At 40.9% G+C, this 22,968-nt stretch overlaps 1 protein-coding gene across 1 annotated transcript in view; it reads left to right on the forward strand.

Moving 5' to 3' along the window:
* The window catches only part of tmem104 (transmembrane protein 104), a 101,566-nt gene extending 78,817 nt beyond the window's left edge, over positions 1–22,749 (forward strand). Inside the window, exon 10 of the mRNA XM_034206207.1 lies at positions 18,907–22,749. Coding sequence (XP_034062098.1) covers positions 18,907–19,670 — 764 coding nt within the window. The 3' untranslated portion in view covers positions 19,671–22,749. The remainder of the gene's footprint in view (positions 1–18,906) is intronic.
* Positions 22,750–22,968: the final 219 nt, after the last annotated feature.

The following is a 22,968-nucleotide window of genomic DNA, read 5'->3' on the forward strand; positions in this document are numbered from 1 at the left end:
CTGAAAAACTCCACTCTAGATATGCCGCATTCCCTGCAGGCTTGTGTAGTGGCAGTAAGAGACTGTCCTATTTTTTCTTATAGCGGCAGTTGCGACTTAACTCATGAATAAAAAACAGTTTGCAGCCTCTTTTCTCTGAATCAGAAAACTGCTTATTCAATTTGGTTAGTTTTACGTGCCTGGGTCTTAAGATCTGCAGATTTAAAGAAGCCCTGTTACGCTTCCTTGAGTTTTCCCTGTCCTGTAGTGGGTTACATAGGTTTTTGTGCAAGTAAATGGTCTGCAAAGGCTAAAATCCCGAAGTTTCTCTCCTACAGTCCCAACCCCCCTGCCTAAAACGCCTTCATTGGGCTCCTTTGTTTTGTTCCATAACATAATGACATCACTACATAAGACTCTATTGGCTAGCACATTGTACAGGATATTCAAGTGGCGTGACATTTCCAAAACATCTTTCAGCCGTTGACCAATCACACCAGAGCCGGCCAGCTGACCAATCAGAGCAGGCAGAGCTCTGGTTTCAGATAGAGGGTGAAAATAGGTGCTGCAGCACAGGCAGTATGAGAAAAATAAAGAGCTTTTTGAACATTAAAGCATGACCCCACATCCCCTCCTCACAATCACTCAGCACTTTCTAGATACACCTGCAGTCACATGTGCTTCCCTGTGAGGGGGCAGGGGGGGTAGGTGTTGATAGTCGGGGTTAGCATCTGGCTGGATCCTCCTGCCCTCGCCTCTGGCCTTGTCTCCGATGTTGCCACTCAGCTGTACTCACCTCCTTGTCCAGTGAGCCCTGTTTTTTTTACACCAAATATGAGTGATGGTGTGGCTGCCTGCTGCTGTGCATGCTGGGATTTTCAATGGTGTGGCCATTAGCTTGGGTCAGTGTGACTCCTACTCCCCAGAACTCCTGACTGCGGTCATTTCTTTTGCCCGTGGTCCCGCTTAATTGTTCCTTAATTAAATGGGAAGCAGCGCAAAGGGCAGCGTGTGTCCTTTGGCCATCTGTACGCACTTTGCTTGGTCACTGCAACATCTTCAACACTACACTACATACATAATGAAGCATTCAACACCTGACATTTCTAAGACACCAGTGACCTTTTTATTTACCATCTGCATTAAAAATGATGAACTATGTTCTGTCATGTTAAAAATGTGGGGATAAGGCATGTGCTATCATTCAGGACAAATCAAACTGACTTATTTGTTTGCCTAAAGAGGCATCCACATGTTTGCAAAACACAAAAATCTATACAATTTGAGTATAACAACCACATTTGAGGATTTTGTTTCTAATGTCATAATTCACTTCTTTAAACTAAAGCGTGTGGCTCAGACATGTGGCCAACCCAAAATACACATATTTCTCTTACCTGTAGTTGGATTTATCAGTCTTATTTGTTTGATGTCATTTGCCAAGGGCCTTCTCCTCAATATTATGTTCCACAAGATGGAACTACTGTTTTTTAAAATGTTTATTTAAAAAAAATAACTTTAACAGCAATGTCTCTTTCCTGAATTCATGACCCGGTTACTCGAGCTATTCTTGAGGAGACCTCATTCTGCAGTTTTATGAACTATTTTCTTTCTTCCAAACAACACCTGCCAACTATATATCACTGCCAAGAATGAAGCATCTACATCTTTCACAGTGATAATGTTGGAGGGTGTAGTTTCTGTAATGGAAATTAGGATTATCAGAGAATGTAATGCTATGATGTTATATTTAACATATAAATAATACATTTCTGTAAGCCAGTAAATCTCAGAACTCAGGAAGGTGATCAGTCACAAGGTGCCATGTGACCACAGGGGGGATCAGTGATCTGGTCATTGGTCTATTGTACTCTGATAGAGTCATGGCTCAGTTATCTCATGACTCAGACCTCATTTACACGGGAACGTTTGCGTTTACGCACCGTATGCGTTTTCAAAAAAGTCTTCCGTTCACAAGCATTCGGCTCAATTAATGTGTCCGGTCACACGAGACCGCTGGAAACGCTGTAGTACATATGCCGGGCCTGTAAGTGGTGCCGCCACAAAATACACCAAAAGCAGCGAAGAAGACCCTGGAGCATGGTTGCCCTTCTGTTTATTCTCCGCGGTGGACGGCGTGTGCTCCTGCTGTAAATCTCTCCGGTAGTCCACCAGCAGATGAAAAACACCCACCTCTCCGCCTCTTCCAAGGGACGAGGGGACCGTGTGGCAGAGTTTCCGTTAACATTTTTTTCCGCCGGTCAACATGTCCGTTAAAGTTGAAATCTTCCGGACAAAATTAGAAAAGTGCCGGTCAAAAGGTCTTCTTTGTTATTTATTGAGCTTTAAAACAAATTGATAACGACTCTATATAATAATATAAGAATAATAAACCGAGCCTCTCTTTTCCTCCCCCTCTTCTGACAGCCCAGCAGCTGATCTCTGAGCAGGAGACGTGGGGAGAGGGAGGCATGGGGAGAGGGAGGCATGGGGAGAGGGAGGCAGGGCTATTTCATCGTTATCAGAAAATGATCGTATAGAGGCGTACACACGGAGCCGTTTGACCCCCCAGAGCGTTCCGTTTGCAGATCTATCCACCTTGGGACCTGTTATCGTTTGCCGGGTCCGTTTCTATCATTTTGTTACGGCCTCGTGTAAACGAAAGGGCTATACGCAAGATAAACTATGCGGATACAACCCGTATCGTCCTCGTGTAGACGGGGTCTAAGCATGCATTCATTGTCACTGTATAAAAGCTCTCTCTTCAGTTTGAGTAGTTTCACTCAGCTGTGGAGACATTGCTCTTCATGTTGCTTCTTTTGCAAAAGATTAAAGTACCAGAAAGACATCTCTTTGACTAGTTAATATACGAATTTCAACCACACTTGCTAGATAGAAAGTAGTTGCTACATAAAACTGCTAAACAACATCTGTAAACTATGGAGCATCATTTTTTAGAGAGATACTTTGCCTTTCTGTTTTTCAAATGATTTATTTTCTTAAAAATCTGGCTTTCATGTCATTTTCCTTCAGGCATTCACACTGTCATGACCTCCAGATGGAAAAGGCTTTCTGTCTTTGAACGTGGCAGGATTGTTGAGCTGCACAAGCAAGGCCTCTCGCTCTATCGCTGCCGAGGTTTGACGCAGTAAGGCGGTCATTTTAAATGATATATACACACAAATAAAGAGAAACTTAACACCCCTTTGTACCTTGCCCTTAGTATACTCTTCCTCCATATATATGGACATAATGTAGATGACTTTAACACCATGCACTTCCTCATCATTCGTTTCCTTCGAAATTTCAAGGCCTTGTTAACCTTTATGTCTATCTTTTTCGTTACAATAATAATAGAGGAATGGGGCTGTATATAACAAATATCATTACTCACTGGACCACATTAACCTTTTCGAGGCAAAGTAAGTGACATTTGTGAATTTAAACAAAACTGTGTAACTGCTTTAGGATGTGAGCTCTGACATTAATGTTGCAATAACGGAGCTTACACACAGCGGCGTGTGTTGAAGCTTCAACGCTTCTGCCCATTCACTTTGAATGGGGTGACGTGCCGAACTGCATTGTGGGAGCGTCACTTTGCTTTTGCTCGCCTGCTTCGCTTTTGCTCGCCTGCTTCGCTTTTGCTCGCCTGCTCTCTTCAAAAGTAGAGCAATGTTCTACTTTTGAAGCTTCGACGGAAGCGTCAGCCAATCAAATCATATGCCAGCACAAGCTCTAGCCAATCAAACCGCGTGCTTGTGTGTCCGGGGCGGGAGATTCATGTGATTGGTTGTTGGTCGAGCTTCAGACAAGCCCACCGGCAAGCTTCAACGCACGCCGCCGTGTGTAAGCTCCGTTATTGCACTGCTTAAACTTACAGTAGGTAGCAGAAGTTTGAGTATGGTCATTTGCCGTCTATAATATATTTTAAATTGATTATACTTGTCACTAGCCTGTGTGAGACCAATTTTCTTTGCTCCAAGAAAATTACGCAAAATACATGAAAAATGTAACTAAAATAATGGTAAAACAAACAAAATGAATACAAAAACATAGAAATTATTTGGAAATGACATAGATAAATGAATTAAAAGGTAAATACTGCTGCAACCTGTGGCCGCCCCCACCTAAAGCAAGAGGGATGGTTTTATATATCAGCTCTCCGGATGACCACCTCCCAAACCCTGACAGGGGCAGAGAGCTTCTCTAATTGATATCGAGTGGTTTGAGAGGAAGGGAATACGTTAACAGCCATCCTCACTCGGCAAACGAGTAATTAATTACTTCTGTCCGTCTCTCCTGAGACGTTGTTGGGAGCCTTCGAGGCGTTTCTGTCTTTATTAACTGCAGAGCCAGTGGCATATATCTGCACTCGCTGACAGTGGCTGTCGCATTTATTTCAGAAGAACTTAAAATTATTTGATATGGTGTTTCTTGATGAAACGGTTTTAATGACACTGGTTTAACAGATTTTCTTGTCTTTACATTTAAGAAATTATAGAGCATACAACAAGAATGAAAACAAATCAAAGAAACCAAATATTTAAATCACATCAAATAATTGGTTACATTATGTTTTATTCTTACTCATATCAAAACAGAAGGATCATTAGAAGTCTTGTTTGTTATATACTTCAATATGAACTTAATATGCAATTCTCATTGTTATTTTTTGCATAAAAAATAAATAATAAGATCATCGTTTAACAAATGCCTTAAAATGATTATGTGGCTTATCCCTTTTTAATAAGAGTTTGCTGCTTAAAACTTTTAAAAAGAGGGAGACTGGACCTATACAATTTATTTTACCCACTTTTTAGTGTTTCCTTAAGTAACATTTTTTTTTTCTCTCGCTGTTACGCCCAGGCCTAGGGAAACCTAGGCGCAACACAAAGTGTGCACTCTCTCCTCTTTTCCCACTCCCAAGAACAGACAATCAGACAGTGAATGCCGTTTGGTACATATAATTACCAAAGTTTTCTTTGTAACAAAGTGCAACAACCCACAAAGCAAACAAATCTCTGAACACAAAAGTCTTGCCTAACAAATAAGAAAATAAACATACAAGACTCTTACCTTCACTGACGTAAAAACAGGAGAAAACAAGAACCAACCAAAAGAAAAAGGGTTTCACACTTTCACGTAGACTTAAAGAGCCTGTGACACGAGTTTCCCCCATCATCCAAACCCATCAATTTGAGTAAATATTGTCCGCTTGAAAACCGTTACTGAACTGATTTTGGATATGTGTACTTTGATAACCATTAATCTGCCCTTCAATGTTGACCATTTTCTGGATCTTCTCTGGGATTCTTCAAGTCCCGCCAAATGATGTGTGACGTCATTGCGGGCACAGCGCTCCAGCTGCACCGTTCAGGATCCCAGCATCTGCATGTAAACGCACAATGGCGCACACAGCAGCAAGCTCAGACAGCGATGACACTTTAATTTTGAACGTGTCTGATAGCTCATATGAGGCTGAAGGATCGGTTTATGTTGTATCTGTTAGAAGTTTAGGAATTAGGTGCGTCAATATGGGCGATCATACGGTCATGTATGGGACATGGAATGGGACTAAAAATCAGCCCGGGACTCTCGACCGGCCCACTTCGGTACCGCTAGTAAATTGTCAACGGAGGGGAGTGGGGGATGTGCTAGTGACTTATCCGACCGGCCCACTTCGGTACCGGCCCATCGGGATTCGTCCCGATGGCCAGTCCGCCACTGCACCCAGCCCAGCCCACGTAAACTGTCAACGGGGGGAGCCTCGCTGCGGGGAAACGGTGGACCTAGTGTCCCGATCGGAGTGGGAATAATAATAATAATCCGTGCATTTTATCCATTAATTTCCCCAACATTGTGGTGAAAAAACACACGTTTAATCCATGTTGGTGTACTACAACTACAAAAAGCATCGGTTTGTTTTCTCATCAGGAAATGCAGACCGGCTCAAACAAACGATTTTTAATCATCATTCTCACGATCATTTAATGTATCATATGTTTGCCGAATTGACATGAAAGCACTAATAAATGTAGTTTCATCCACTTGAGTTTACAACTACAAAAATAATCGATTTGTTTTTATATCACATCCCACGGGAGGAAATTCAGCAGCTCTCACTACCGATTTGTAATCCTAATGTAATCATCATCTTCACCACGATCATTTATGTTTATGTTCGCCGAATTGACATGAAAGCACTGACAAATATGAATATACTGTAGTCAACTTCATTAAAACGTTATTAACGTGCCTAAACTCAGTAATTCACCATTTCTACGCATGACAACACACTTTGTCCGTGTTTGGCTCTCTCGCCGCACAGTGAAGCGTTCCCGCATTGACGTCACTTCCGGCTTCCCCCAAAACTTCAAAATGAGTCGAAGGAATTTCCCCGCGATGTTCGAAATTATTGATATTTAACGGAACGGTATCGCTTTTTCTTTTTTAAACTGACGGTTCGAGATGACTAGTAGCCCAATATTTCATTGCACAACAGTTGTTGGGATGCTGTCACAGGCTCTTTAAGGCGTGTCCAACAATGACAGGTTAAAGTTATGTCTATCCTTCCAAGGTTTACAAAATATTCAAGGACAGAAGTACAAAAGGACAGATACAAATACGCAACGGTTGGGAGCAGGAGAAGCTGAGTCAGAGAGAGGGCAGAGTGACGGCATGGCTGCAGCTTAAATGCTCCCCTCTTCTTCAGGTGGACCAATCAGCCTGTTGAAGGTAGCTAATCAGCTAACGGGCACCACACACACACACACACACACACACACACACACACACACACACACACACACACACACACACACACACACACACACACACACACACACACACACACACAGGAGGAGGGAAAAATCTCTACACACAATACACATAACGACCAGGGTCGTAACACTCACCCTTTAAATTTAAATGGTGTTTCTCTAGATAATGATGATCACATTGAATCCCATTGATTCAGTTTTGGAAGAATAGTTTTATGTTTATTTAACATTTTAAAGTTATTTTTACAAGTAACATTTTAACTATTAAAGGTTTCAATTTTAAAACACACAAATCTTGATGGCGAAATACATTTCACATCATTGCATCTTCAAAGTAACCTACCTGACTAATGGCGCGTTTCCACTGCAGGCCTCGCTCGGTTTGGTTAGGCCTTATTAGGCCCGGCTCACTTTAATGCTGCGTTTCCATTACAGTTTAGGATTTGGGGCAGTTACTATAGTAACGCAGTGTAGGCGGAGCCGTGACGTCATCTTCAATGAGAGCCCCAGAAAAACAACACAGCCGTTAGCTCTTAGCACTCGGAGCTCACAGCTCTTCATATCTGTTCAGAAACTAGACAAAAGTTAAACAAGTACAAACCACAGACTGCCTGTGTCATGGCGAATACAGTCGCTGGTTTATTTATGTCTGTATAGGCCGTTGTTGTGAGTGTGGACGGTCGGAGCATATATAACGTTAGCTTAGCCAAGCTACATTTAGAAAACACGCATTTTAAAAGGGTTTTTCGCCTGCCGTCTGTCTGCAGACTTGTCAAAGCATTAATTCATGGTTTTTACTAACCGGTATCAGTATGTTGTTACTTCGGCATCATTTTGAAACGTGTATTACAATTAATTCACGGTAAAATATGTTCATCTTGTTGTAGTTGTAGGCCCCTTGCCAGCGATTCTCTCTCTAGTTTAGCATACTCAGCCCGACTCAGCCTGGTTGTTCCTGGCCCTAGAACCACGATTTAGTCGGGCCAGAAAAAAGGTGAAAAAGTAGCCCCGGGCCAAAACTAGGCCAAGTGGAAACGCAACCAAAAACGGGCCCCGCACGGCTCGGCACGCTTAAAGCGAGCTACCCGCTGCAGTGGAAACGCGCCATAAATATGTATGTGAAATGTTATACACTGCAGCATGTTCCCCCTCTTCATCAGGAAAAAGCACTGAAAGAGTGATTGCTCCAGTGATCCATGGGACTCTCCATCCGTCTCATGCTCTTGGTTTACTACAATAGGAGCTAAGAATCTGCCTGCAGGGACATCACAGCTGCCCAGCGCCGTGTTAAATGGAGAGGGAGGCAGCTATTATTTCTGAAGGTCAGGGGGACTCATTGTGATGGTTGATTGGAAAGTTCAGTTTGTCCAGAGCGTGCAACTTGACAGTTAATGTGAGCAGGTCTTAATGAACCAGAGTTCAGAGGTCCTGAACTATTACATTTAAGAAGGTATAATCCTCAGAACAGAAAACATCACTTTCTGTCTTTTTATTACACGCCTAATGTCAGCCAAGGACTCTGTTTACATGTAACAAAATAGCAACACTATCATGGCCACCGATAAGCTAATCATTTCTGGATAACCTAAGAAAGAGACTGGAGACAGGGGCTTCTGTGATCAATATGTTTGAATTGCAAGAACCACAGCATTGCAAAGTCTCAAGTAGTCATAGATATTACATCACTTTATTTCCTGTTATTGACTCCTTATTGACAGTGTCTTATTTCTTAGAAATTAGACAATGGTTATTAACTATTGTTTTTCTTTCTGCAATTGGGCTTTTTACCATGTTCTTGAATTAAGCAATGGTTCCAAATTACACAACGGTGTACGTGCTAAAGTAAAGTTTGCAGATTAGTTACTTAATTCGGACTGAAATGTGTTTACTCAATATAACTTAATATATTTATGTGTTCATATACTATACTACTTTCAAGCTTCCCCTTTTTTTGGTTAGTGCCCCTGTCCTCCATCCTTTCTCAGTATCGATGTTTTAGCGTAATGAGAAGTTGACTTCCTGCTGAGATGAGTTTCAGGGTGATTAGGGAAATGTTTGGTGGATGTCTGCTTTAGCCCCCGAACATGATCAATTGGGTCTATAGCCTCTAAGCTTTTAATTATAGTCGGTGACCTCAGTGCCTTGTTTACATCAGAGGTTCCTTCGTTCCAAGGCGATAGTGGTTGGAAGGAAGTTATTAAAGCTGCACTGCCATTTAGTCTGACTTTAAGTCTTTTATTTTAAATCCTAAATCTTTGGACTTTTAATTTGGTTTCAGTCCTGTGCAGATGCAGTATGAAATAGAGCTGTTTGATTATGGTAAAATTACAATAATGTTGGTCAATATTGCGATTAATTTACATTACTCATTCATTTCCGAAAAATATTACATTTGTTGAATTTTCTAAATGAAGCTCGTCTTTGTCCTGAATTACCAATAATATACCTTAGGAAAATAATATACGTGTACTTTTAATATTGCTTTAAAGTTAAATTCATCATGATTTTTAATAAATAATAAAAATGGAACAATAATTCTTCTTACAAACAGGTTATATGATAAAATATATATCAATAAGCAGAAACAGGTTATCAACTTATAACTTATAGAGAACTTCTTATCTGTTGACAATATAGAAGTTGTCAGCGCTGCGGCTGAGTGAGTGGACTAATTGATGTTTTCATGAAGCTGTCGGATGTTGTCATGGAGTGTGGCTGGCTCATCCCTGTGAACCTGAGCTGCAGTGTGGAGTGATAAGCGCTATGCTGTGCCTGCTGAAAGTCCTATCTCCAGATCACAGTAGTTGTTGTGTGGCAAGGCGACCACTTATCACGGGTCGCCCAACCGCCCTCGACTTTAGCTCCGGGTCTCTTGTGATGGAGCTCTGCCACAGCTTAAACTTAGTGGTACCCTGGTGAGAACTGGGCAAAGAGCCCGGGCTACTAATGAGCTAAGAGGTTATCCAAGAGCGCGCAAGGAGGGACTCTCTTAATTAATGATTGGATGTACACTAAAACCACTACAGGGGGAGATGTTTACATTGAAAGGTTATTTATGATGACATTTCATTAAAAAATATTTGTTAAAAAAATTGCATTGACAAAGTATGCCACTCGGTTCACTTTGTAATATCTAGCTATCATAATTTGCTGTGATAACATCTTCAAACAACTGCTTCGTGCAAAAACTGTTTACATTTCCCTTTGAACACATCATGTTAACTTTATAAATGACCATTTCCCCATTTTTTTTTAAAACACCTAATTCAACTTAAATTCCGTTATCGGATAGCTGTTAGCTCCGTTATTTAGCCTTGCAACACTGTGCTGCGCTACAGCTGCTAACATGGCCTTTTAACATGGACTTCTTGATCACAATAATGCAATTTCCGCCCCCCAAAAAGGTGCGTCTCTACTTCAATAGCACCATGCTTTTGAGCCTTTTTCTATTTGCAATGATTCTGTTCCTAAATAAACTGAAACATGTGGCAGAAATCAATAGTCATGTAGGCACGTTATTCCCATCCCTATATCCCTAAGACATATATGTTTAAGAAGCAGTAGTGCCACTCCTCTTGCTGAGAAGTCCTTGACCTTCTCACCATCATCAATGGTTTAAGGGTCCGAGTTTTCCCCTACGAGGCGCGAGACCCCCAAGCCTGCAGCATTCTCTTGCTTCATCGCACATGAGATTGATGACCCCTCACCTTCTACCATTTTCTCCTCATTAATTGAGTTCAGGAATCCCATCTCTTCTGAGATAGCCTCTGAAGAGTGCTTCTCCGTATGCAGCCAATGACTCCTTGGAGCATTGAGAGTGTCTGCCAGCCTTGGCTTAGCCGCAACAGCTTTGTTTGCCAGCGGTGAGAATACAGCTGTAGGAGCGTCCTCTGAGGGGTTGTAAAGTTGAGGCATTCCTCACAAGGTCATTGCCGTCCCCATACAAGACAATATAAATCACAGGCTTCAGGATGGACGGGCATAGTTATGCGGACGTGATATGTGGCCATTTGACACATGCTCAATTTACTCAGTTCCCGTTATGCTGCCTCATACTGTATGCACGGGAGAGTGTTTCCGTGCCCCAGCATGTGTTTAGAAGTGAATGTAATCACCATATTCTGACAGATATCTGCACAGGCTTTGTTGCTGCTGGCTTGTAATGGAAGATGTAGAAATGTATGAGATCAGACTTCATCAGCTGACATAATTTAAAGAGGCTTTTTCATCTTGTCAATCCGTAAAAAGATCATAAAGTAAGGCGCAAGCAATAATGTTTAGATTAAAACACGGTGTAAGGCTGATGCATTTGCTTGTGTTATCGGTTTCAATTGGTGATAGTCATTAGATAATGCATTTGAATATGGCGTACATCAATCCAATTCCATGAGACTGAATTTACTATGTAAATAAAGCACCAGCCTTTGTTTTGTTCCGAGGTGATCAAAGCTAATACGTGCTTATTTCATGGCTGCGTCGCGCTCGGCATTGAGATTCACAGCCACAGGTGAGATAAGTGTGATCATATTGTCATGGGTGGCACGTGATATGCCCACCTTGGTGTAGAACAGTGCGGCTTAGAGTCGATGACAAATGAGCACATTATGAAAAGCTTCATTCTTGGGAATTTGTTCTCAGCTCCTCTCTACCATCTGATTGACTTTCAGTGTTCTTTGAAAAATAAGAGGTTACTTCCTGTGTCTTAACTAAGATAAATGACTTCTAATTAGCATAGAGCGGTGTGAAATGTGGGCAGAAAGGGATTTAATGTTATGCCTTCAGATTTTGCATTTAGAAAGATGTTCAGTTATTTAGTTATTAACCCTCAGTTTATTGTAAACTGTACGTGCTGTCCTTTCTCTCAGGCTCTCCTGCTGCATCTAAATCTTAGCTGAACTTGCGAAAAGTTGCTTAAGTTAATGTAGTAGTGGCCAACCACCCCTGGCCCTCTTAATTAAAAGCCCCATGCTTGTTTCCTTCCTGGCGGAGAGGAGAAAGCTCCCTTTTCTCCTGTCCTGAACCTTACCTCATGTACAGCAGGCAGACAGGTGGCTGAGCTCGGAGTATCACATGTAGCGTCTTACGGACAGAAAGGTGGGAAGAAGACGAGAGTTTGAAGGAGAAAGTAGACGGAGAGCAAAGGGAGCAGACAGATGGGTTGTATTGATGGGTAGCGATTTCACACATTCAAATTGTTTTTTGGCAGAGAAAGGTGGAGAATATACGCAGCAATACAGCAGACACTATTGCCTCAAGTAGATATAAAAAATATATTTTGAGTGACTGTTGTACACGTCTGTGCAATGATTGAAATATTTTGATAATGGATGCATCATTTCGGTCATTTACCGAGAAAATCCCCAAATAATCTTTGGTTTCAGGCTCTGAAAAGTGAGAATGTGCTGCTTTTCTTTGTCATATTTGACAGCAAGTTCTTTGCGTTTTGGAGTGTTGGTCCTAAAAAGTAAGCAATTTACATCGTCATTAGCTCAGAAATGGTTTTAAATGAGACCTTTTCACTGTTCTTTTTTTCATTTTATCTATAGATATATTTGATATAGACTTAAACATTAATATAGACAATATAAAGATCATTCTATAATGGAAATAGTCATAATATGCAGCAGTGAATCTGTAGCAACGTGTCCTTGAAGGCTGGTCTGAAGCCCAGCCATTTGACCTCTGTGTGTATAGAGCTCTACTCCAGAGCCAGAGATTACATTGGAGGTAGGCCAAGTATGCATTACATATCAAACAATTGTGCAAAAGGGTCACTGACTGTGAAGTGTTTAAATCTACTCTGATATAATGGAAAAATATGAAACATGAGTGAGGAATGTAATTGTGTTCTGTGTATTCACAATCAACACTTATGTATATGTTATGGTTGTGTATGCTTCCTCTCTCAGTGGCCCCTAGATAACCTTTACTGGATTTATGTCCCATTAAAAAAAACAATGAAAGTAGTTCACAACCTGGATCATTTATTTTTCATTTAGCAGTTGCATAATTGGCAATTTTCAATGATAAATTAAATCTGGCTTGGCTTATCTTCCTTCCTTTTATATAGAACCATTGTATACATGTGAAACACATAAAGAAATGCTAACGAGCGGCTATACCGTCTTAATCTTTGTCCTTTTATTTTGGAAGAAATATTATATTTTTCTTCATCTTTGTTTTTTGTATTTATTGATATTTATTTTCATTAAGATGTAAACAGACTTTCTAGACATAAAGTCCTCTGACAAGTGAACAAAAATACAGATATGTGTTGTTAAAATGGATATAAACAATGAATCAACTCGTATCAAGTGAACTCAATTCTCCTCAGAAAAAGCCTTTGGTGTTTTTCCCCAAAATTGCACTAGTGTTTTTTTATTCATCCACTCTTATTTGGTCGGTGTCACCTGCTTCTTGTTTTAAGTTCCATCCCTCTTTTACTTTTAATTTAATGTTGTTAATTTCTGTGAAAATTCTTCCTTCCCTGCTTTCTCTCTAGTTTGTCTCCTAATACCCAAAAGATACTTCCATTCTTGCTGAGTTTCAGTCACTAATCTCCATCCTGAAGTCTTTTGTTGCTGATGGTTTCTCCTCCCTTTTGTACAATCCGTCCCTGATCATTGAAATGAATTTCATCCTCCTGGCATACATTAAAGTGCCACTGCCAAAGCTGATTAATAGAGCTAGTTTGAAACTTAAAGTTCCCAACTTGGCTTGCACACACTTCCCCTTCCATCCTGTTTCAATCTTTGCAGGAAACACAAACAACACTATTCTAGGACAAGCTCTTCTTACCCTCTTGGATATTTCCATCAAAGGCAGCGTGGATCTCTCCCTCCTCCATGTGCATCACTCCCAGAGGAAGTGTATGCTATAAATTCATTCTCTGCATGTTTGTGACAAATGATGGTTCATCCTAAATGTCACCCCGCGTTTAAAGGACAGCTCGTTGATAAAAGTTTTCCGAGCTGGCTGCTGGCCATCGCGGGGCTATGACTAACTCCTGGTGACACAGGCTGATGAAGTGTGTGTGGAGGTGAGGTGGCTTACCGTGCACATGACTGTCAGCCCGTAGCAGGACGGCCACGCTCAGAGGACTCCTTTAGCTCTGCTCATGCTACTCTCCAGAGGGGCACCTCCAGGAATTCATTGGAGATGCAATAGGAACAGTAGGGGGGGGGGGGGGCTTCTCCATCTTCACCTGGCTCCAATGAGTTTATGTCGGGCCATGAAATGTGCCCTAGTTGTTATTTTATGTCTGATGTTCATGGGACAAAGAGCTGGAGGGCAGTTCCACTCAGGGAGAAGAAACTTTATTCACATATTATTTTCCCTTTTTAAAGCAGTACTGTTGGAGTATTTATTGCCATATTGAAATGTAAGTATAATAGTATGGCACATTTACATGGAATTAGCAAGAAATCAAGACGAAGAAGAAGTGGTTAAAAATAAAGAAATCAAAACGAAAGTTAAAAAAAGTTCATAATAATCTACTTACTTACTCGCATGCGCAACAATGTATGGTTTCCGCTTCTAAATCTCAATGGTTGCATGTGCAATGGTAAAATTACAGCAAAGATCATTTATATATATTCTTTTATTAAATGTAAAAAAATGGCTTCAGCTAAGAAGAAATGTCAGATCAATGGTGTACCAATGGCTGGAACTGCGGCAATAGCATTGTAACTTAAGATGACTGATCGAGGTTTTCTGTAACTGTCCGTTTACGCTTCTTTCCCATTAACCAGTCTTTAAACACTGCCAGAGCCCATACCGTGTTCATGTAAGTGTTACTTTCTGTCTGTTTTGTTCTTTCTCTTTCTCTGTCTTTTAACCTCTTTCCTTCTGATTTCTTTTTTCACATGGGCAGTTTAGCCATCATTAATCTAAAGTATTCTGATGGATGAAAACTAATGTTTATTGTCCAAAGTTGACGTTTAATTGACCGGACTTCTTTCTGTGGATTGTTATGACTGCACATAGTCCCTTGATCCTCCTTAGCATTGGTCTGTTCTCCTTCACAGCATTCAGTTAGCAATAATTAACAAACAATCAAAATCATGTATTCAACTAAGCCTATGTAATAATGAAAAATATCATACAGCCACATGCAGGCTTTTCAACCACTACAAACCACCAATCACATTCATTCTTGCTCAATTTTTCAAACAAAAATAAAAGCAGGCCCAGCTAGTAAGACAATAAAATAAATAAAACACTGAAAGGAAGATTTGGTTGCAAAAGAAACTCAAGGTTAGTCGTATGAAAAATATTTTTGTCACAGAATGGTTGTTTTTTTTAAACCAAAAACAAGTACGTTGGAATCATCATAGTCGAAATTCCATACTTTTTTATATTGCAATACATATCACTGGGAAAAGTGTCAATGTCACTTTTTTCCAATATCGTGCAGTCATAAATTCAACACAATATAACCTGGATTAAAATCAAGTTAGATGTTATCATCAGTACATGTGTTATACAGTATCAACAATCAGCTTTCATATTATTACCACAGAGATTTATAAAAATATAAAAACCAGGCAGCTGTGGTGAATCTTCTTGATTGATGGAAAGATAGTAGACTATGGTAGAAAATACAGTTTGGTTTACAGTATAAGAGAGTGACCACCAACTGGCGGCCCGCAGGCCACATCCGGCCCGCCAGACATTCTCATCCGGCCCGCACGACGGGGGTGACTGTGGCGTTGGCGGAGTGGTTAGTGCGTTCGCCCCCCACCCATTTTTTACAAAGTCTCGTGAGTAAGGTGCAGTACCGGAGTCCAACAGAGAGGCAGCAGCTGCGGGACAGTAGACTGCGTACTGCGAAACCTTCCCTTCCTTGAAGAAGAAGTGATCCTTCGTTGTGAACAGTCTGCTTTGTGCGCTCCGCACTAGTGATGGGAATTCCGGCTCTTCTTGGTGAGCCGGATCATTTGGCTCGGCTCACCAAGAAGAGCCGGCTCTTTCGGCTCCCAAACGGCTCTTCAGTTTACCACATATTATACCTTTTATAATTAAATCAAATGTAGCCCTGTTTTGACTAATGATTTATATGTGTACACATATATCACTTAAATTATTCAATACATCCTTTGTACTGAAGTATTCAAAAGTAAAAATTACATGTTTAATATAAATGATTTGCTGTGGCCAAATGTTTTCATTGCATTTACAGACCCTTGTAACTCTCTGATACCACCCAATCAGCACTCACTTGCTTGTAGAACCACGCTACACAAAGCAGATAGCAACACCTATAAAAACTTAAGCATAGACATTTTAAAAAAGGGGCTACTGTATCGACATTTTAAAATGTATATTTAAAGAAAAGGCCCTGACAAAACAGCAGGGCTCTATTTCAGTAACTATTAACTATAGAAAAAAAGACAGCAACAGCTGACATCAAATCTTTGCTGAGCCTAAAGATAATCATAAATAACATAGTGAAAATAAATATATTGCAATGCTCAAAACAGCAGCATCCAACAGTCTCTAATCCATGTCACTGCATGCATGCACGGAGCAGCTGTAGCGCGGAGATCATCATATCATTCTGCTTATATTGCTTAACAAAAAATAAATAAAAAATGGCTCGTTCGCGGGCGCGAGCCGGCTCCCGTTGTTCACTTAAAAGAGCCGGCTCGTTCGCGACCGACACATCACTACTCCGCACCACAGCAGTAGCCCCGCTGCGACAGAGTCCAACAGAGAGGCAGGAGCTGCGGGACAGTAGCCGAGAAGCAGGGTTGGGTTGTAACGGAATACATTTAACGGCGTTACGTAATCAGAATACAAAAATCAAGTAGGCTAACTGTATTCAGCTGGCGTTACATTTGAAAAACGAGTAATCTGATTACAGTTACTTTCGTAAACCTGAAGTGAATACATTTTGGAATACTTTTTGGAATTATTGGTGGAAAAGTTTCCTCACAAAATGTAATATTCATTACCGGCAGAACTGTGTGCACACTGCACTGCGCTGCAGCATGTCTGTGAGCGAGAGAGAGATCTCTTTTAAAATATATTGAAAGTTAGAAACGGAGATGGTTAGATAAAATGTGCAAGATAACGTTTATGTCGCATTTATTTATTGTCGAAATGATGACATTTCATAACGGGATCAAATCAAAGTGAATGGCCTGCTGCTGCTGAATGCATGGAGCAAGTGACTGGAAAAAGTTTTAAAAGTTATTACATCGTTTCAGATAATAATGATAATTCATTCGATTTAGGAGCACCTTTCAAAGCACCCAAGGACACCTTACAATTCATAATATATTCCAAGGAAAGGTTTTAAGTCAGTACAAAAAATGCAGTCCGGGTGATTGAGTTGCGGAAATGAGGGACAAAGGTTTAAAAAAAAAAGTAACAGCCTTGTTCTGCTTTAAGTTTGGATTAGGGTTCGTTGGTGGAATAAGAAGGGGTGAAAACATACATGTGACAGGTGCAAGCTGGGAGACGGATATGACCTCTTGATTTATGTATGATAGTAGAATTACAGAATTGACTATGCCTTGGTTTTACTCAATATAAAATTAGATAAACAACAGAAACTAAACTGTCTGCTACAGTCTGGTTTTGGTAGAACCATTAGCTTATGGTGGCTATTGTCTAGCCACATTTTACTCCGGTCATGTTACCAAATGATTATGTCTTTAAGGCAACTGACTCAAAATCTTGGTAAACAAAGGAAATTCAATTTGCAATTAACCTGTTATTACAACTTGTGGCCATAGTGGCCCCTTGTTTGCAGAAGCTCTCACCTAAAACATTTTCAAGCTATGTGTCACTCTAAGCAGCTGATCTGAAATAGCCAACTGACCAGTATCCACTATTGTTTGCCAATATTTATTTATTCACATATGTATGTATATATATATACATACATATGTCATTTTTTATTTTATTTTTAAACCGGCCACTCTCAGCCTAACAACCAATGATTGTACGTATTTTTTGGCGCTTTTCCACTGCAGGACCTAGCACGGCTTAGTATGGTATGGTTAGGCCTTGGTAGGCCAGGCTCACTTTATGCTGCGTTTCCATTACAGTTTACCAACTAGGGTAGTAACTATAGTAACGCAGTGTAGGCGGGTCGATCAGCTGTTCGGCGAGCGGAGCGACGCTGCGTAAAACTGCCATGACGTCATCTTCAATGCGAACCACAAAACCAAAACATCAGCCGTTAGCTGTTAGCACTCAGAGCTCACAGCTCCTCATATCTGTAAAGAAACTAGACAAAAGTTAAACAATTACAAACCACAGACTGTCTGTGTCATGGCGAATACAGTCGCTGGTTTATTTATGTCTGTAAGCCGTTGTTGTGAGTTTGGACGGAACAGCTACAGGTTAGTTTATCCTGATCAATCTGATCTCCATTCAGAAAACACGCATTTAAAAAGGTTTTTCACCTGCCGTCTTGTCTGCAGACCGGTATCAATATGTTGTTACTTTGGCATCATTTTGAAACGTGTATTACAATTAAATCACGGTAAAATATGTTGATTTTGTTGTAGTTGTAGCCCCCTTGCCAGCGATTCTCTCTGACCATTCAGCAGTCGAGAGTGTTTACGGCATATTTAGCCCGGTTGTTGGCCCGGTAAGAACCTCGATTTTGGAGGGCCAGAAAAAAGGTAAAAAATGTTAGCCCTGAGCCGGACTAGTGGAAAAGCGCCGTTACTTTCTGTGCGCAACTGACCATATTGACACATCTTTCATTAACACTTGATAAAAACAGCATTTAAACTAATCAAAATGGTCTTTCCGTTGTTTCAAACATCACCAACTCTGGTGTGGTCCAAATAAATCCTTAATCCACTGAATTGGACGGGAACATTTGTTGGCTCTTTGCTCTGTTTTCCCCACTGTCAACCGGCAGGAGGAGGGACAGTGTGGAATTACTTGCTCTTGGGGAGCAGACCAATAAATGACCAAAATAAAATGACACAATGCTTCCAGAAAATCAACCTCCTCAATAGTGGATATACTTTTCCAATTGCCCAATCTGGTATCCATGCATCTCTCTTTATGAGGCTTTGTGATGTACCTCCAGCTTATCATAGAGTATTGTATTGTGCTCTTTGTCAGTAATTTACTGTCACAGTTTGTTCTTAACTCTGCCTCCTCTATTGTCTGTTCGCAGCGTTCACCATGATGATCATCTTGGCTCTAATCCGCATCGGGAAAGACTCAGGGAAGGGCCGCCCAGCGGTCGCCTCCTTCTCTGGGGTGCCCAACCTGTTCGGGGTGTGCGTCTACTCCTTCATGTGTCAACACTCCCTGCCCTCCGTGGTGACGCCCATCTCCGACAAGAAGCGTGTGGGCACCCTGGTGTTGGTGGACTACACCCTGATCCTGGTCTTCTACGTCCTGCTCTCGTTCACAGCCATCTTCTGCTTCGACAGCACGCTGCTGCACGACATGTACACCCTGAACTTCACGGACAACTGCGACGTGTTGAATATTCCGATCCTGCGCTACTTCCTGGGTCTGTTCCCAGTTTTCACCATCAGCACCAACTTCCCCATCATTGCCGTGACTCTGCGCAACAACTGGAAAACCCTGTTCTTTCGGGACGGAGGCACCTACCCTTGGGTGGTAGACCGGATCGTGTTTCCCCTCATTACCCTGGTTCCCCCAATCATTGTGGCGTTTTTCACAAACAACTTGGAGTCTCTGGTGGGAATTACAGGAGCCTACGCTGGCACAGGCATCCAGTACATAGTCCCAGCCTGCCTCGTGTATTACTCTCGACGCCACCTGGAGCCCACGGTGGGCCGGGATGCCATCAACAAGCACCGCTCTCCCTTCCGCCACACCTTTTGGGTGGGGTTCGTTTTAGTGTGGGCTGTCTCCTGCCTCATGTTTGTCACAGCCAACATCATCCTGACTGACACCAAGAAATAAAAACTCACTGTTCCAAGAACTTTCTGAAGAAAGTATGTTTGGCCAGTCTGTTTTTACACAAGGCCTTACTTGCTGCTGGTTGTACAGGATGCCTTTTTGGTTGACTTTTGTTGAATATATGAAATAGTTCGTAATATAATCAAGTTTGTGAAAAGGGACCAAGTGTTTCTGTTCCATAAAAAATGCTGGAACAGTGCTTCACAACAAGGAAAGGGATCTTTAAATGGTCATTTATTCAAAGGACTTTTTTGTCAACAAACACATGATAGTTGGAGATTTCCACGAAGATTTGCACATTAAGAGAAATATATCTTAAGAGTTTGAAAGAACTAGGTTATATAACTCATTTTCGACGTTGGAAAAGTTCACGGTAAAAAAGTTAGGTTGTTAAGATCCTGAGGGTTCCTCTGGACCTTTAGGTTACATTGTTCCCAAGCAATTGAAATAGAATAATAATACAAGAAAAAGCTAGTCTGATCAGACTTGTGTTTTGTTGCTAAACTGTTTGGATGACGTTTATCCATTCATCAGCGGTGGCTGCCCCTCGATCTCCTCGTCCCCTCGTGAACAATGAAGCTGTCAGTGACAGATCCACTGACTGATAGGCCTCCAGGAAGAACTCCATCTCTGTTTATCAGCAGCCTCTCGTGTATGAAGTTCACACACAGGGCATGTCTCCCGTCTTTTACTGCTCAGCACCCATTCACAACTCTGTCAGCATCACAGTGGATCTATCACACCTGACAGGATAATAGTGATGTACAGCGCTTAAGCTGTGGCTACAGGGAAGGCATCGGTAGCCAACAAGTGAGGAGTGGTGAGCCAAATGTGACGACAGAGATTTACACACTACCCACTATACTGTAGATTAGAAAGGCTGAGTTCACTGACACCTGGCAGCTTCATATCCGAGTTGTGCCATTGTTAATGGACTTTATCTTTGGCCTTCATCTTCGACTTGATCTCATTTTCTCAAATGTCCATAATTCTTTGTCACCGGTGTCATACTTCTAAAAGGGTTTGTTTAGTCATATTTAATTGAACGTCTAGCTACATTTAGCAGTGCACATTATTTGAGATGAACAAGATTGAAATGGGGGTAAATGAACGCTTATAGCATTGAAAATTCGTTTTTTTATGAATTAGCAAAAACAGCATCCAGCAACAGCAATATTTTGGATATGTCTTGAAACCTGTCAGGCCTATTGTTATTTTATTGGTACATTTCTATGGTAGAAGTGCAACACGGTCAGGTGTTGAAAAATGTGACCACAACACAACTTAACCAAGTGTTTTAACTTTTCAATAACAATAACATGTTATACAACTGAAAAGATGTTGTCTGATGGCTCCACATCTTTTCCTTAAATTGCAATGGCTACATGATTAAATGGTGCCACCATCTACACAGCGACACATCCAGGGCACAAACAGCTTCTTCTTCTTCCTGTAGATGTATCCTCTTAAAGCATCGATAATCATAACATATTTCCCATCAATATGCACCCATACTTTTTCATTCAGTGTACTCTAACTTCCCAAAACCAAGAAAAATAGATGACTACATTGATTAAGTGAACATCTCAAAGGTTGGTGGACTCATATGGACACATTTAAAAAATGGTTGAAATTGTAGCAGCTGAGACTGAGATGTGACATCCCTACTGTGGGTCAATCTATACAAATAGAGAATACTACATAATGCAGTACCCTTTTCCTGTATATGTATCCTCTTAAAGCATTGATAATCATAACAAAAAACATATTTCCCGTCAATATGCAAGCGTATTTTCTCATTCAGATTACTCTTACTTCCTTAATCCAACAATAAGACTCCATAGATTTAGTGAACATTTCAAAAGTTATATGGACACAATTGAACAATAACGGTGACAATTGTGGCAGCCGAAGCTCAAATATACATAATGTGTAATCCCTATTGTTGGTCTATAAAAAAGTATAAATGTCCCATAATGCAGTCCTCTTTACCTTGTGTTAAATATGATCACCACGCTCTGCTTGGAAAACATTGTGCACATTATGTCCCGTAAATGGCTTAACTGATGCTGTTAGATCTTAAGGCCATAACTTCACACACATTTGTTTTAAATACTTATACAATTTTGCTCCACGTAAATGCCATCCAAGCATTAGCGGTGAGTTGTGGAGCATTTAGCGCGTCGGTTCTGCTTTTTCATCAACTGCCGTAATGCAGTGTAAATTGAAAGGTAATGTGCTGTGACCTGCGTGGCACCAAAGGTTTCTACTCATGCATTGTTGTAGTAATGTTGCAGGTTTTAGAGGTGCTATGGGTTTACTGTCACCTAAGTGTGTACCAAATATCACAGCTTTGAGATCATCAGTTATCACAAAACGCAAAGCTTCTGTGTCCATACACGTCTGCTTCCGTCTAATCTGTGTGGAATCTGTATCATCCGCTGCATCCAGAACAAAACATTTTTTAATTCATGTTTGTGTTTACTTCTTTTCTCTCTTCTTTTTGTACTCTTCATTCAGTCTGGAGACATGATTGTGTATGTGGCATTTTGAGCATTTGACCAATGGAAGATTAGATATTGAAGATGAGATTCTGATGACTCTTGTTTGGAGTTGTGAAATGTGCCTTTTTCACGGGGTTTACTTTCTTGCCCTCAATTTATCGACTCTGCTTTTTATTCTCAGCTTGTCAGAAAAACATCTGCATGTATGCCATTTCATCTTATTGACAATCAGTGGGCCCAAAACATATTCGTAATCCTTTTTGTGTTTTATCTCAGTTCGTTTATCCTTGTTGTTGTATTGATGCCTTTAATTTACTGACATTTCTCATTTTGTATTCATGTTTTTGGTATTTGTTTACAATAATTTGGCCAGCCTGTGATTCTATCCTTTATTTGAATGTTTACTGGCTTAATTGATTGTTTGATTATTATGATTCACAATAAACGCTTTATGTGTATCCGATCTGAGCTCGGTTAATTAAAGGGAGCTTGGGTTTTCTTACAACCAGTCTTGTTTTGCAGTTTTTGCCCACATGTCAATCATATAATAAACTCAAAGGCTTTTTCTAGAGAATTTGGATTTGGGACTCAGTGTCAAACTTTTGTAAAGCAGACATGTTATGCTAATTTCCTGGTTCATATTTAGATGTTGTGCCTCCACTGGGACATGTCTCCATGCTCTAATGTTCAAAAAGCTCTTTATTTTTCTCATGCTGCCTGTGCTGCTGCTGCACCTATTTTCACCCTCTGTCTGAAACCAGAGCCCAGTCTGCTCTGATTGGTTAGCTGGCTGGCAA

The sequence above is a fragment of the Gymnodraco acuticeps genome, unplaced genomic scaffold, assembly GCF_902827175.1.
Source record: "Gymnodraco acuticeps unplaced genomic scaffold, fGymAcu1.1, whole genome shotgun sequence".
Lineage (NCBI taxonomy): Eukaryota > Metazoa > Chordata > Actinopteri > Perciformes > Bathydraconidae > Gymnodraco > Gymnodraco acuticeps.